General features: G+C 33.7%; 2 protein-coding genes across 2 annotated transcripts; one reads left to right on the top strand and one right to left on the bottom strand.

The window, feature by feature from the left end:
* The first annotated feature begins 1,084 nt into the window (after nt 1–1,084).
* LOC135130605 (uncharacterized) lies at nt 1,085–3,238 on the top strand. Its single transcript, XM_064058008.1, has one exon. It carries the CDS (start codon nt 1,085–1,087, stop codon nt 3,236–3,238), a length of 2,154 nt encoding a protein of 717 aa, XP_063914078.1.
* A 9,031-nt stretch (nt 3,239–12,269) lies between these two features.
* LOC135130110 (zinc finger protein 711-like) lies at nt 12,270–14,038 on the bottom strand. Its single transcript, XM_064057436.1, has 2 exons — nt 13,833–14,038; nt 12,270–13,782 (listed from the first exon to the last, which is right to left on the bottom strand). The coding sequence occupies exon 2, from the start codon at nt 13,770–13,772 to the stop codon at nt 12,378–12,380; it is 1,395 nt and encodes a 464-aa protein (XP_063913506.1). The 5' UTR covers nt 13,773–13,782; nt 13,833–14,038; the 3' UTR covers nt 12,270–12,377.
* Nucleotides 14,039–15,662: the final 1,624 nt, after the last annotated feature.

Raw genomic sequence — 15,662 nt, forward strand, 5'->3', positions numbered from 1 at the left:
ACTTTCCTACAAAAATTTACCATTTTAATAAACCTGTTTTATCTTACTTGTGAAAAGAAGACTATACTTGGAGTTATAATACGTAATCTGTTTTTGAGAGGAATAGCAATAAATCTTGTTGATTTAAACCTCGAAAACTATCTTTTTAAAATAGATATTTAAAATATGACAGTTTCTGTAAACAGTTGATTAATGAATGGCTACAATTAGTGGACCTCATTATCTCTATCAAAATTTTATTTTCGTGGAATTAGTGCTGTCAACTAGAAAAATGTCCCGCCTACTTCAGAGGATTTTCCTTCAAGTTGGCAAGCACTGCACACTAGCGCAATTTGATTGGTTGATAACTCAACGTCAACGACAACGAATCGGCGTGCCAACTTTCAACGGCAACGTCAACGGATGAGATGAACGACGCATACCTTCGCTGCGTATTTATCTTACAAGGCAACGTCAGCGGCAAGTTTATAAATCCACCTAAATGTGTGATATTATTGAAGAATCTTTATTGTTTCGTACTAAATAAATTATAACTCTTTGCGATATTTATTGAAACACCACTTATTGCTTGTAAATTTGGCAACATTTATTTTCGACCTTACTATATAAAGCCGTTCTCAATCAACCGAAAGCTGTTACCAACTGCTAAATTTTAAGCAAAATCAACAAGACACTAAAGATATGCGCCTAAAAGCCTAAACCACACAATGTAAGAAATAGGAAATAGGCGATAAGAAATAACGAATACAAATTTTCAGCTCGTACAAATTGAGTATAAACCCACAATACAACAAAAAATAATTATTATTTTTTATTTTTTGCATTGTGTTTGGGCCTTTACAGCTCAAATTTGTACCGCGCCTTCAGTTAAAATACCATGTCAGATTGGTTGCATAATCTACAGGAAGCAAAATTGACACATTTATGTTTATGTTAACCTAACCTCATTCTTTGATAAATATTATGGAGTTCCAAAACATTCGATTTTCTTTGTGTACATTTGTTGTGTATTTTGTTATTCCAAAAAGGCGAGCTTTAGATTAGAGTCTTCACATCACTAGCTGCAGTCTCAAACCAGTGCAGCATGAACACAGTAGTAAACATCAAAACTTTAGCGGACAAAGGCCAACCAAGAGGCGAACTCACTGAAGCCGTCAAAGCCGAACTAAAAAAACTTGGCCCATCTCGGCCAGATTTGGTCATTACACATCCCTTACCAACCCAACGTTTCTACAAAGTGTTGGTTGAAAAATTCGACATGGAGATGTACAACTTGGCAGATTGGCTGTGTGGCTGTTCACAACAAAACGCCCTTTTTTGCTACATTTGTTTAGTTATGAACGGTAAGGAGACAGATATATTGAACGGGCCGTCATATTATTGGCTTACGTCAAAAACGAAACTAATGGAGAAAATCAATCAACACCAAGCAACGCCACAGCATATGCAGTGCAGCCTCGATTACGCCCTACTGGGAGAAAATCATGTTCAACCGCATCTGAAGAACGATTTTTTCGTGAGTGTGACACAACATAATGAGAAAGTGCGGCAAAATCGTTACATTCTGAGTAAACTGATTGACTGTGTAAAGTACACTAGTGGTGAGAGTGATTACAAAGCTGAAATGACGCAAGTGATGAAAGAGAGCAAAAGTTCAGTTAGTGGTGCTTTATTCCCAGATCAAGTGTGTGATGTGTTATTAGACTCCATTCATGCAGTTTGTCTTGACTTAATCCACCAACAAATTAGACAAACAGATTTTGTGTCTCTGGAAACTGATGAAGTTAGCACAGTCGGATCTCCCGTGAAGCTAGTTTTTATTGTCCGGTATGAACTACAAGGTGAAATCCATGAACGCTTTTTGAAATATGCAGAAACACAATCAAACCATTCACATAACGTTGCGAATATTATGTTGTGCGAACTTCACAAATTGGCTGCTGTTCATACGAAACCCGACAATATAATATCGTTTAGCTATGACGGCTTGGCGTCGATATTTTCTCGTCGGTCGGGTCTACATTCAAAACTTAAAGACTATTTTAAAAAAATCCAGTTCATTCACAGCTATGCGCACAATATCGATTTCGTGGTTGAACACACGGGGTCTCTTTACAAAGAACTTCAAATCTTCTTCGTCAATTTGAAAAGTTTCCGGGATTTTTTTTCACGTTCGGAAAAATACATCACCATTCTTGACGGTGTGGTGGCAAATCGGCTGCATGGAGAGTTCAAAACTGAGTGGAATTTTCAAGCGACGTCACCCACAGTGATCACTCTATGTTCACACAAAAGCGATATTGACGAATGTTTGGATTTAATTATAGATGTAGAGGTGGAACGATCGATTATTGCTGAAGCCGTGGCTTTGAAAAACTTGCTCGACGATGAAGATTTTAATTACTGGGTGGATTTCTTTGCGAAAGTTATGCCTGTGTGTGACGAACTCTTCTACCAAATGCAACAACTGAAAGCTTTTGATGCGGTGAAAGTCAGAACGATTGTAGAAAATTTCAAAACTGAGATGAATTATGTGAAAAGTAGCATTGGTGACAATGTTGAGGCGAATTCTCCACCGAGTAAGAAACTCCGTATGGGAGAAACCGTATATATTAAGGAAGAAGTGAACGATATTGTTTACGATCAAGCTCCGCCCACGCAAGACTTAAGACAGTTCACGCGGACGGTGAAAACTAATCAGGTTTTTAACGTGATTATGGCATACATTGAAGAACGCGTCACACCAAGTCCTTTCTTAGTGTTAGCTTCCTTGGTCCATCCGGGTTTTTTCGCTCAGTATAAAGTAGCTTTCCCGAAAGCGGAAGTAGAACAAGTAGCGAAACTTTTCTCGTTGGACAAAGACGCACTCACCGCCGAACTGGAAATTATATATGACAGACATGAGTTGTCTCAAGCGGAAGGCGCTCTGTCTCTCTTGGGGTACTGGTACGAAAACCAGCTAGCTGATATTCTTCCTGAATGTTTTAAATTACTGAAAATAGTTTGTACTGTGCCTATGATGACGTCTGAACCTGGAAGGTGTTTTAGTACTTTGAAACAAATTAAAAAATTCCTGAGAAAAGGCGAAAAGAAGTCTGACGTTCTGACTGTGTGTTTCTTAGAAAAGGACCTGATGAAGAGTACTCCGAATTTTAATGAGTTGGTCATTGAACATTTGTGCCGACAGAAAAAAGGGGATGCGGACTTTTCCCGATTTGCGTTCCAACAGTTGTATTAATGTATAATTAAAAACGAAAAATTACTAAGGCGCAGTTACACTTTTCCGTTTTCGGTTGTCGTTTCGTTGAAAATTCCGGTCGCTAAGATTTCCAGTGAAAGAAAGAAAATGTTTAAATCTAAAGCGGACCATGTGACGTTATTTAGTAGTCAAAAACATTTTTTGAATGTTGGCGAAACTGTCGAACGATGATGAAAACATTTTTGTGTTTTAAAATGATCAATATGTAACATTCTTTTAAAGTCTTGTTATTTAAAACTAATCCTTTGTAACTTTTTTTATAAAATAAAGTGTTATTGTTTGCAAATTTTTTAAAACTTAAAATTCGTATTATTGTTATTAACTGCAATTATAAAGAGCTTCAGACTACAATTTTAATTGATATTTTTTGCTCATTTACAACACTTGAAAGTTTACCTGCTTACGAAAATCCCGACATTGGTAGACGCTTTCAAACATTACGATCCCTGTTAAAGGGAATTCGCTAGAGGCGATATAACAATTTTTTGCTATTTTCTATGATAAATAAAAAATTGATATTAATGTAAATGTATTATACAGGGCGATTCACGAGGAAGAATAAGCCTTCAAACTTTTTGATGCAACCAACATTACTTTTCACAGCCTACTTCGCTATATTTCTTTTAAAAGTCACTTTCAATCCACGCTGCTTATTTTTTGATAAACTCTGCAGATTTATTACAATTTGTGCAAAATGTATTTAAGTTATTAAAGCAAAGGGTAGCTACCGATCAGAAACTCGAACTAAGTATAAGTCATTCAAATTCTTGAGGAGGAACCCCATGTGGGGCAACACGAATTGGCAAAAATGGTAGGCATTAGCCAGTTCTTTATTTGCAAAATTGTCAAGGAAAATAAGTTCAATCCTGTGATAACCCAAACATCCCGCCTTAAATTGACACTTGAAAAAGTTTGAAAGGCCCGCGAAAAGTTCAAAAATTCAAAATTTGGCCTTGGCTGTGTGACTCAATAAGTTGTGCCCGTTGTAGACACCGCTTAATAATAATAATAATAATAATAATAATAATAATAAATCTTTATTTCCTACGGTATTTACACCCAGTTACAGGAAATATTGACAAATAATTGATTAATAGAGTGAGAGTGAATACATAAAGATAACAAAATAATTATAATATTGATTACAAACCAAAAAACCCTAAAAAAGAGAAAAAGAAATAAAAAACTAAAAATAAACCTATTTAACAGAAATGGTTTTTAATACAATTAGTAATGAACTTAAAACAGTCACTATAAATGTCACAATAGGCGGCAATATCATTGAATAATTCGCACATTAATGCAATAGGCGATCTTACTAATACGTTGGTCCTGCTTGATTCACAATAGAATATGTTAATTTGTCTAGTATTAATCCTTGGAATTAAAAAATTGAGTTGTTCTAAAAGTAACGGACAGTCTATTTTATTATTTATAAGATGTATTAAAAATTTTATTATTATTATAATTCTCCTTAAGTGGAGAGGTAAAAAGTCAAATCTTGAGAGTAAAGCAGAATGGTCATAGCCTCTTTCTGGGTAAGTACCATCAAGTAGAAAACATAGGAATTTAAAAAAAAACACGTTGGACGTGTTCAATATGTTGAATGTGAATCTGATATATTGGGAACCAAATTAAAGCTCCGTATTCAAGTTGTGATCGCACCAGAGAAAAGAATAGAGAACACAAGATTCGTGTATAAGTAAAATCTCGGCAATTTCTGTAGATAAATCCGTACGTTCTAAAACTTTTGGATACCATCTCATGAATGTGCTCTATAAACTGAAGTTTAGTATCAAAGAGTATACCTAGATCTTTAATCCTTTCAGTTCTATTTATTAAACTGTTTTCAATTCGATAGGGAAAAATGATGTTCTCCTTTTTTCTAGAGTAGGTCATAGCAAAGCATTTATCTTTGTTTAACGACAATCTATTTTTGGAAGCCCAGTCGCATACTGAGCATATATTTTGTTGTAAATGTTGGCAGTCCAATGTTGAGGTAATTTTTAAAAACAATTTAAGGTCGTCTGCAAAAAATAATTTCTGACATGAAATAACGTCTCCAAGATCATCTATAAAAAGTAGGAAAAGCAAGGGGCCGAGGTTAGAGCCTTGTGGAACACCAGAGGCAGGCTTAATAATATTCGATTTGTAATTGCGATATTTAACATATTGTTCACGATTAAGTAAGTATGATTCAAAAAGTTTTAAAAGACCTTCTGAGAAACCAAATCTTTTTAATTTGTCGAGTAGTATAAAGTGATCAATTTGATCAAACGCTTTCTGAAAGTCAAAATAAATAGTATCTACTTGCTGACGATTATCAATTGCTTTGGACGTAAATTGTGTAAAGCAGGCTAAGTTTGAAATTGTGGAACGTTTTTCCATAAATCCATGTTGGTGAGGCGACAAAAACATTTTAATTGAGGAATAGATATGTTTATAAATTATAGATTCAAAAACTTTGGAAAAATTGCAAAGAAGAGAGATAGGTCTATAATTCTTTATTTCTGCTACATCTCCTTTTTTGTATACTGGACAGATAGTTGCTCTTTTCCAGATATTTGGGAACGTGGAAGAATTTAATATTTTATGAAATAACCGGAAGCAAGGATCTACAAAAATATGCGCACAGTCTCGTAACAGAAAACTTGGAATGCCATCAGGTCCCATTGTAAGCGAATTTTTACAACTTTTTAAAGCAGATAAAATCTCTTTTTGTGAAATATTATTGATATTCAGTAGTAGCGATGGATTGATTTCATAGTTGTTGGCAGTTGTGTTGGAATTAGAATTTTTGTAGACTCCATTAAAATAATTTGCGAAACCTTCAACAATTGTATTCGGAGTGTCGAGTTCTTCATTATTATATTTCATTAAGTCGGGGATTCTCGAATGGCCTTTTTTGTTGTTAATATACTCCCAAAACTTTTTTGGATCTATATGCAGTTTATCCTCGATATTTGACATATAATTTTTGTATGCATTCTTAATCATTATTTTTAGTTGAGATCGATGGTATTTAAAAGTATTGTAATAATGTGTAGATTTATGCTTTATGTACTTGCGATGAGCTAAAGATTTATTACGAATACAATTTAGGATTTCAGTGTTAAACCAAGGAGGATAATATTTATGATGATAACTTTTGAAATGATATTTGGGGATAGTACACTCAAAAATTTCATAAATCGTTTTATAAAGTAATTCGCAAGCAGTATTGACATCAGATATGTCATCAAGAAAAGACCAATCAATTTTCGAGAGGAGATCATACATTAATGGATAGTTCGCTTTTTTGAAGTTGAAAGATTTAGACTGTGAGTTCATACAAAATTCTTTAAACATTTTATCAGTTACGGAGAATTCAACAATAAGCGCTGGGTGAAGAGGATCTTCTTTTACAACCGGATCTTCAGATTTTGTGACACTACACTGCAAGTTAGAAAAAACCAAGTCTAGAAGCCGACCCATACTATTACTTACATTATTGTACTGTGAAATATTATAGAATTCTTTAAAATTATTTAACACTAAGTTTGAATTAGTTTTAAGATTAAGGCTAAAATCAGGCGTATTAAAGTCACCCAGAATTATTAATTTTTCATTCTGTATAAAATCTAGATTAATGAATGTTTCAAAAAATAACTCAAATTCTGCTAGAGTAATTGATGGTGGTATATATAAAACAAAGATTAGTAATTTTTGACTAAATTTACCGGTGATTTTAACACCTACAATATCTAAAATAGGAACCAAGCTTGTAATGGACGAAAGATCTAACTTCGTAGAGTTATATTGATTACTGACTGCTAAAAGTACACCACCACCTTTGGACAAACCAAGTTCAGCTAAATTACGATCATTACGATGTACAACAAAATTATGTGGGAAAAGTTCATTGTCAAAAATATCTTACTTTAACCAAGTTTCAGAAACAGCTATAAAATCAAAATAATTGGATGATACAGAATTAAAAAATTCAACAGATTTAGAACATAAACCTCTAACATTCTGATAATAGCACTGTAAGAATTTACCATCATAACTGAGTGAGCAAGCTAGTTTAAAGTCACTATTTTTGGTGTGCCATTAATATATTTAATTTTTAAATTTGCTTCACCACGACTAATTCTATCTGTCCATTCTTGCTTCACAGATTTATAATACGCAATCTGCTTAGGCGTTTTGTCATAATTCATTGAAATATTTTTGTAAAGATCTATATTGCGTAGATTTTGAAATTTTCTGACAATCATATGAGCGTCGGATTCGGATTTAAGAGTGATTCTGATAGGCCTTGGACGTAGATTTACAAGATTGCGTCTACGGATTCTATGGACATTCAATTCATTAGGTTGAACTGGTAAATTTAGTTGTTCAAGGATCTGGTGAATGAATAAGCGATCTTGTTCAATTTGCTCGTCAATCGACACATCAGCCTTTTCGGCACTGCCAAAAATAATTATGTTTTTAGCCCGTTTATGCCTTTCATTAACCTCCTGAATGATGGTTTCTTCGTTGGATCTATCAGAATGAAAATTAAGGAGTTGTTGCTGCAATGTATTAACGGTTTCACTAAGTTTGTTAATAGCTTCAACTAAATTTGGAAGTAATTTACAACAATTGCACTGTCCTGCCTCGGTGGTATTATTTAATGAGCGACAGTTATCACATTTCCAGGAGACTCCATTTAAAGATTTAATTATATCAAAATGGGCTTTATCAATACCTATACATTTAATATGGAAGTAAATAGCACACGAGCTACATTTCATTGCAGGTACAGTAGGAGTTACTGCTCCATTACAGATTTTACATAGAACAGTCATTTTAGTAATGAGAAAGAAAGAAAAAAATATATAGTGAGTGGATATGCAAGTAAGGTGCTAAAATTACACCTCTGCCTTATAGGAATTACAACAATGCGACAATATTTAATATTGAGTTGAATAAAAATTAATAAAGTACGCAGACACAAAAAAGATTCTAACTACTTGTAAAAGGTTCAGGCCACTTAAAAGATAGCGTAAAATAGCATAAGTTGTCACAAATTGCATTAATTTAAACACTTCAGCTTTGCCTGTCTAACAATGAGTTATATCACAATAAAAAGCAAAACTTACGGAACACTATGATGTGTTTATATAAAAATTTATCGTTAGCGGAGCAGAAATAATCGCGAGATTCACTCACTCACTCCACACACTCAAAGCTTAATGCTCAGCTATAAAAAAAAACTTTGAATGAAATCAAATTAAACGTTCTGAATCAATGCAAATATTTGAATATCACAAATTTCACAAAAACAAAGCAAAATCTGAAGTAAAGTAACTGGATGCAAATCACCAAGTTATTACGGACGTGTGGTGGCATATTTAAAATTATGGCAGTCAACAAGAGGACAAAATTCTAATAAAAAACTATTCAGCGGCCCAAAGCGCTATAAAAGTGTGGTCATCGAACTACGTCAATTTCGTTCTAGAGCACAGCAAAATTACCCATAGGATCTGGTGTGAAGTAAAACTTGTGCGGACAAAAATTACGTAAGGTTTGGAACTGCAGAGCATGAAAATTTACGTTCAATTTAAATTATACAGCAAAGAAAATTGTATAAGGTGAAAAATTGAAAAAGCTAACAAAATTACATGAATTTAATATTTTGTGTCCATCGTTTTAATTCCCCCACACAAACACAAAAAAACATAACAGGTAATCTGGAAGTTCAAAGTGGCATCGGACCAATGCGTCGTTCAAAAAAATGCGTCAAAAATATGTCTCCCAATGTGTGCAAATAGTGGTGTAACTCAAAGGAATAAAAACACGTCCCACATGACCCACAATGTTGTTAATTTGTTTAACGAGATTTTACAGTTCAAACATGTGCTCGGTTTGAAAATACGCTTTCAATATAGGCGCTGCCAGAACAAAGAATTTACATTACGTTAAATTATGCCACACTTTATCAACGATTCAAACAAAGAATTTACATTACGTTAAATTATGCCACACTTTGTCAACGATTCAGACAAAGAGTTTACATTATGTTAAATGATGCCTTGATCCAAGTGACTGGCTACTTAAAACCATTAGCTTTGAGAGGTTATATCGTGGACTGTGTCAGCTTATCCCAGACAAAACACATGATAAATAAAGAACACAAAATGTATCAGACATTACGAGAAATATGCGTCTCGGTGATGTAATTTTCAAAGTTGCGAAAAAATATACCTATCTCGGTGATATAGCTTTCCACGTGGCGAAAAAATATCTCGGTAATGATATTATGAATTCTATAGCACTTACACGGTCTTCTCCCAGAGTGGGGCAACGTTAGGTTAATTTAACTACCGTAAATTAACTATTAGCAATCTTGTGTGAGGAACTAAGAAGTGTTATAATGTAACATTTAAGTATAAGCATCCAGAAACCTTATTCATAATTAGACAAACAAAATCAAACGAGTCCTGACAAAGTGAATTTCATGAAATCTCCTAAACAAATTCCTGACTGTTAAATTGCGTTAGAACTAGTTAACGATTAAACTCATAACAAGACCTGTGATTTTACAAACAAGAAAACAAATTTACAATACAACACGTGTTAGCGTCGGTCGAAAATTCGCATTATTTCCGCTTCGAAAGCAGCAAGCATTAGCTACGCGTGTTGGGGAAACTGTGGCGTCCTCGTCGTTACGACTGATTTTCGTTAAACAAAGGTTCTTCTTTTTTTATTATTTACCAAACCAACTAAACTTAACCAAGTTAACTCACCACGCCATTGTTTAACACGTATCAGCAGCTAAGATTAAGATATTATTATTATGATTCCAGAAAGGAAGCGTTTAATGAAAGTCCAGTAACTTCAAGTTTCCATGTTAGGAGTATCTAAAATATTTAAACCATGATCGCAGTTAAGACAAACGTATGTATAGTGGTGGAAAAACTGCGCATAAAACTTTTTCTCTTTCTCTCGGACAAACAACAAAAGACAATCAACTAGTTGTCATACTTATTACAAAACTATCATAACGTTACTCTGCTCTCGAATTTTAGGAACATTAAAGGAGTAGTAGAAAATAATAAAAACAACCTTGGGATGGTTGAGGTCGAACTTAAGCCAAATCCCGACCTTCTACTTCCAAGGCTCTTCTATCTTTAAACACATAGTGTATGTTCTAATAAAAAAAAATGTTATAACTTTAGTCAAATATTTGATAAAATTTTCTTTTTTGACTAATATAGTTTACGCTAGAATTTAATTTATGCATTTTTAACAAATTAATAATATGAGGATTAGTAACAATAATCAGAAATAAGCAGACTTCTATCAAAAATAGTGTTGAAAATATCAATATTTAGTCATTTCCGTCATCAATAGTATCTATATGTATAGAAAGGCAACATTTTCGGCAATTGTTCTTTCATAATTGTCTTTGTTGAAAATTCTCGTTCTTTAAAAAAGTTTTCAATTTTTCAATTTGTTGAATTTGTGAATATTAGTATTGTGACAAATAAATAGACAACTTTTTTAGTTTTTAATATACCTACCACAAAAACACAAAATATGTATAAATTAGCATACATCAACCATTACAAAAAAAAAAGTATGTCAATTTAGGGTGGAGGCGCCGGGATAATAATTATATATACTGTTACGTAGATCGGTGAATAAAATCGGCATGAGTTAAACTCAACAATTTATTTCTTACTAACTCAAATTTACACGACTAACTAAATACATATTACAGTGATTATGTACAAAATAACTTCGTGGTGGACTCGACTTCTTGATTGAATAATGATCGCTCCCGAAAGTGGCCTCAATTTAAAGCCATACTCTCCTTCTAGAAGCTTCATGATCCAGGTCTTTCTGGAATCCATCGCGACTTCCGCGTCCAGGCCTTTCTCTAGCGAACGCCGGTGGCTGTCCTCGACAATGAGTCACACTAGAAAGTTCTCGACGGCCCATAGGCGTCGTACCGGGGCGGCGTATGGGTTTATTTCGTAACAATACCTACCAAGTAACTATTAAAATTTGTGATTTTTGTTAGACTAGCAGTACATTTAAAATTTTATTATGGTATACCTAAGTCGAATTGAAATTGTGAACTAACATAATAACTTTGCTGCCAATAATTCAGGATTACCAACCCAAAAATTTGCTTCAGTTTTTTAATCAGGTGAGGACGAAAAAGTTTTCTTTGGGTGAGGTGCAATCAACATTGTCTAGGCGACAATAATGAAAAAAATTAGTTATTCTGCCCATGTTTACTCAATTATATTTATTAAGATATTTTATTTCTGTAAAGCACAATGGAATTTTTAATACAATTTCTACTTTTTGAAAATTTAAAATTGATCCATAAATAGCGAAAACCAGATAATTTCATACTCATCACAATTTTAAGGCGTTATAGTTCTTTTTTGACAACAAAATTTAAAAAACGGAAAAGCAGTCTGGGTAGGGTTTTTTACGCTCATTTCAACGGTGTGAAATTTATTACAATCGGACGTATACTTTTGGCAAAAACTTGGGCAGAAGTTTATATGTGGAATATGCTTTAGCTCACCCTTAAAATGATAAAGAGCTTATGTATATTATGCTTACCTGGTTTCTTAACAAATTCTGTGCTAAACTCGTTTTAGATTTTAACTGCCTACTGGGTTAATCTTCACTTTGTGGGGACGAACTAGGTATAATAATCCCAGCAGATCAGGTAAACGATCCGTAAAGAAAAACAAAACAATATTTTTGAGTATTTGGGTTAAAAGTAATTGTAAAAAAAAGTAATTCGTTACAATTACTGATTACTTGAAAAGGAATTGAATTACTTCCAACGACTGTCGATACCTAACATTTACAGAAAACTCGGCTCTGATTAGTTCAAGGTCACGTTGTAAACCCACCGTGTCGAAAAGGCATAATAACTGTTGTAGTTTAACTATTTACACATGGCAGAGAAAACGTATTATTTAGTGAAAATACCACAACAAGTAAAACACTTGACTGATTTCAGGATTATTTATTTATTGTCTTGTACAAAGGCGGTTTAAATTTAATTTTACCACGAAACGGTTTGATCTTCAACAAAAAGGCACAAAAAACTACAATTGCTTTATTGTGTCAAATTCTGTTCAGCCGAATGGCGCGCAATAATATGTCTATTCAAAGATCGTTTTTGTTTAACTTTGTATGGACACTTACTACATTCATACCATTTAATTTCTTCTTTACCCAAATTCAGTTCACCTGAATGGCGCTTCAAAATATGTTTCCTCAACGACCGCTTTTGTTTAACTTTGTATGGACACTCACTACATTCATGCCATTTAATGTCTTCATCATCCAAGTTATCCTGTGCCAACTTCTGTTCAGCTGAATGCCGCGTAATAATGTGGTTCTTCAACGACCGACTTTGTTTAGCTCTATATGGACACTCATTACATTCATACCATTTGATTTCTCCTCCATCAAAGTGGTGCGCCTCCACATGTCTTTTTAAAGAATGTTTGAATTTAGTTTTGTACTCGCATTTTTGGCATTCATGCCACTCGATTCCTCGTTCATCTAAATGGCACACAATTCTGTGATTTTTTAATTCATAGTTTTGCGTGCTTTTATATGGGCACCTGCGGCATTCATACCATTTAATATCACTACCATGATGCTGATTTATGTGACGCATTAAATTGGACTTAGCTTTAGCCTTGAACTGGCATTTATTACATTGATACTTCAAATTATGTTCATCCATGTGGCATGCAATCATGTGACGTTTTAAATTGGAGTTTTGTTTGCCTTTGTATGGACACTTCTCGCATTTATACCATTTTAAACTGTTTTCATCTAGGTGACACAACTTCGAGTGTTTAGTTAAACTCGAATGAAATTTACTTCTGAATGGACACTCTTTGCACTTGTACCATTTAATGTCTTGTCCGTCTGAATGCATCGCGTTTATGTGAACTCTTAGAGTTTCTTTCAGTTTACTTCTATAGGCACACTTGTCACATTCATACCATTTAATATCTTGTTCATTTAAATGGTGGGCACGGGTATGAATGTATACATAGCGTTTGACTTTAGCCTTGTATGAACATTGTGGACAATAATACCAAGTTACTTCATTATCATTAGAGTGCTTGGAAATTCTGTGCATACTTAAAGCATGTTTGCGTTTGGATTTGAAATCACACTGATCACAGTTGTTCCATACAGAACTCTGACATGTCGTAGTATGTTTAATATAATATATAATCAAAGAGTGTGTTTCAAAGTTGCACTGACTACAAAAGTAGTCCTGTGTGGTATATTCTTGATCTACATTCTGTAAGCTTTTTGTCAAGTTATGACACGTTTTTACGTGATTTTTGAAAATCACGGTTAATTCTGTGACGAAATCACAATGTTTGCAATAATAAACTTCAAGTTTGGTATTTTCACAGTTAAAACCGTTACACTTCTGGGGCTTCTTGGGACAAAGTGGCTGGAAACACTCCATCGAAGACATTTTGGTTTACCTAGATTTAATCATTATTGAGACTAACAGCAATTAGTAGGCTTTTCTTACCTCCTTTTCTGAAGAAATCAAAAATAAATCAATTGTTTGTAAATATTGTGCAACATAACCTCCAAAAATGATGCCGTCCAAAAAAGCGTTTTTGAGGTTGGACAGTCCCCATTGAAAATTCTAAAAGTGAGGGGTTCTATGGTACTCCCTGATGGACACCCGGATGGACACGAATCGAACTTTATGAATATGTCATCTGTCAGAATAATTATGACATTTGTTACTTCTTTTCTGTTATATTTTCGTTACGGAGGTTTTTGAAATTTTTATTATTAACGCTTATCGCTTATAAATAATGTATAAATCAAACACTTTCTTTTTTAATACAGTCATAACATTACATTACTAATATTAATTAAAGAATAATTTTTATATTTGAAATTATGCAACCAATTAAACAGTTTTTGCATTTATTTCATCTGAAACTGTTTTGGTCCAGAGGTAACACAACTTCGCGTGTTTAATTAAAGTAGAATAAAATCTACTTTTGAAAGGGCACTCTTGACATTCATACCATTCCATTTAATGCCCTGTTTATCCCACTGATGAATAAAGAGTAGAGTATTTTTGATATGACAAATAAATGCTTTAGTATATATACCGTGTTTACGCATACAGTATTTTATACCTATACCTGATATTGACTCTTAAGATGAGGAGAACAATTTGATAAAATATTTCGAATTCATTCATAACTTGAATGAAGAAAGCCGCTGGTGCTAAATTTTGTGAAAAATGTCCAAAGTGAAGACAACTTTGTGATAATCCAAACATTGAAAGCCCGCGAAAAATGCAAAAATTCAAAAATTTGGCCTTGGTTGTGATCGTCTAACAAAATGAAACCCTACGTTGTGTGTTTTTTTTTGTGGTGGAATGCGTTCAGATGCAAGTGGTGGACCCCAAGGTTGGAAAAGTACCGCTAAATAAAACACAAAATTTATTCCTCCACTGACAAAAAAAAAAGCTGCGACTAGAAAAAAACTTTCCAAAGTGGGAACGAAATCAAATTAAACGTTATAAATCAATGCAAGTATTTGAATATCACAAATTTAATAAAAACAAAGAAAAATCTTAATTAAAGTAAATGGATACAAATACACAAGTTATTACGGGCGTGTGGCGGCAAGAACACAGCAGAATTACCCACGAGCGGAGTTTGGGGCTCCTGGTCTATCACGAAGCCGACAGCGTGACGCCATTCCGACCGTCCCTGACTTCTATTCAAGATCTGCCTCTTTTGTGCAGATGGCGTGGCCGCCAGCTCGACTAGGAACCGCGCCCTCCGCTTCTACAACGTGTTTCTGTGTTATTTAACCTCAATTCCATTTAAATGTTCACTTTCTATAACTCTGATGTTAATGACAACTGAACAAGTCTTAAAGTTTCAAAAAGAGCAATAAACAACGTTTAAATTCGCCATAAACTCTCGTGAAATTTTTAAACAGCAAAGCATTCTTAAGTGAGATTAAGATTGGCCATCAGACAATTATATGATGTAAGCAGTAATCAACAAAATATTTACAAAAAAAATCTAGCAGATTTATAAAACCAAAAAAAATCTGGTGTGAAGTAAAACTTGTGCAGACAAAAAATTACGTGAGGTTAGAACCGCAGAGCATGAAAATTTAAGTTCAATTTAAATTATTCAACAAAGAAAATTACTGAAGTTAGAACTGCGAAATTGAGAAAAAATTGCAAAGCTAACAAAATTACATGAATTTAATATTTTATGTCGAGTTATTGGTTATTTTTTAAAAGTGAAGTTATTCAGCTGCATTGTGGGCTATCGTTTACATTCCCACCAAACAAACACAAAATAAAAACATAGCA

Source organism: Zophobas morio, unplaced genomic scaffold (genome assembly GCF_036711695.1).
Source record: "Zophobas morio isolate AGI-343-1 ecotype UQ-CSIRO unplaced genomic scaffold, CSIRO_AGI_Zmor_V1 ptg000017l, whole genome shotgun sequence".
Classification (NCBI taxonomy): domain Eukaryota; kingdom Metazoa; phylum Arthropoda; class Insecta; order Coleoptera; family Tenebrionidae; genus Zophobas; species Zophobas morio.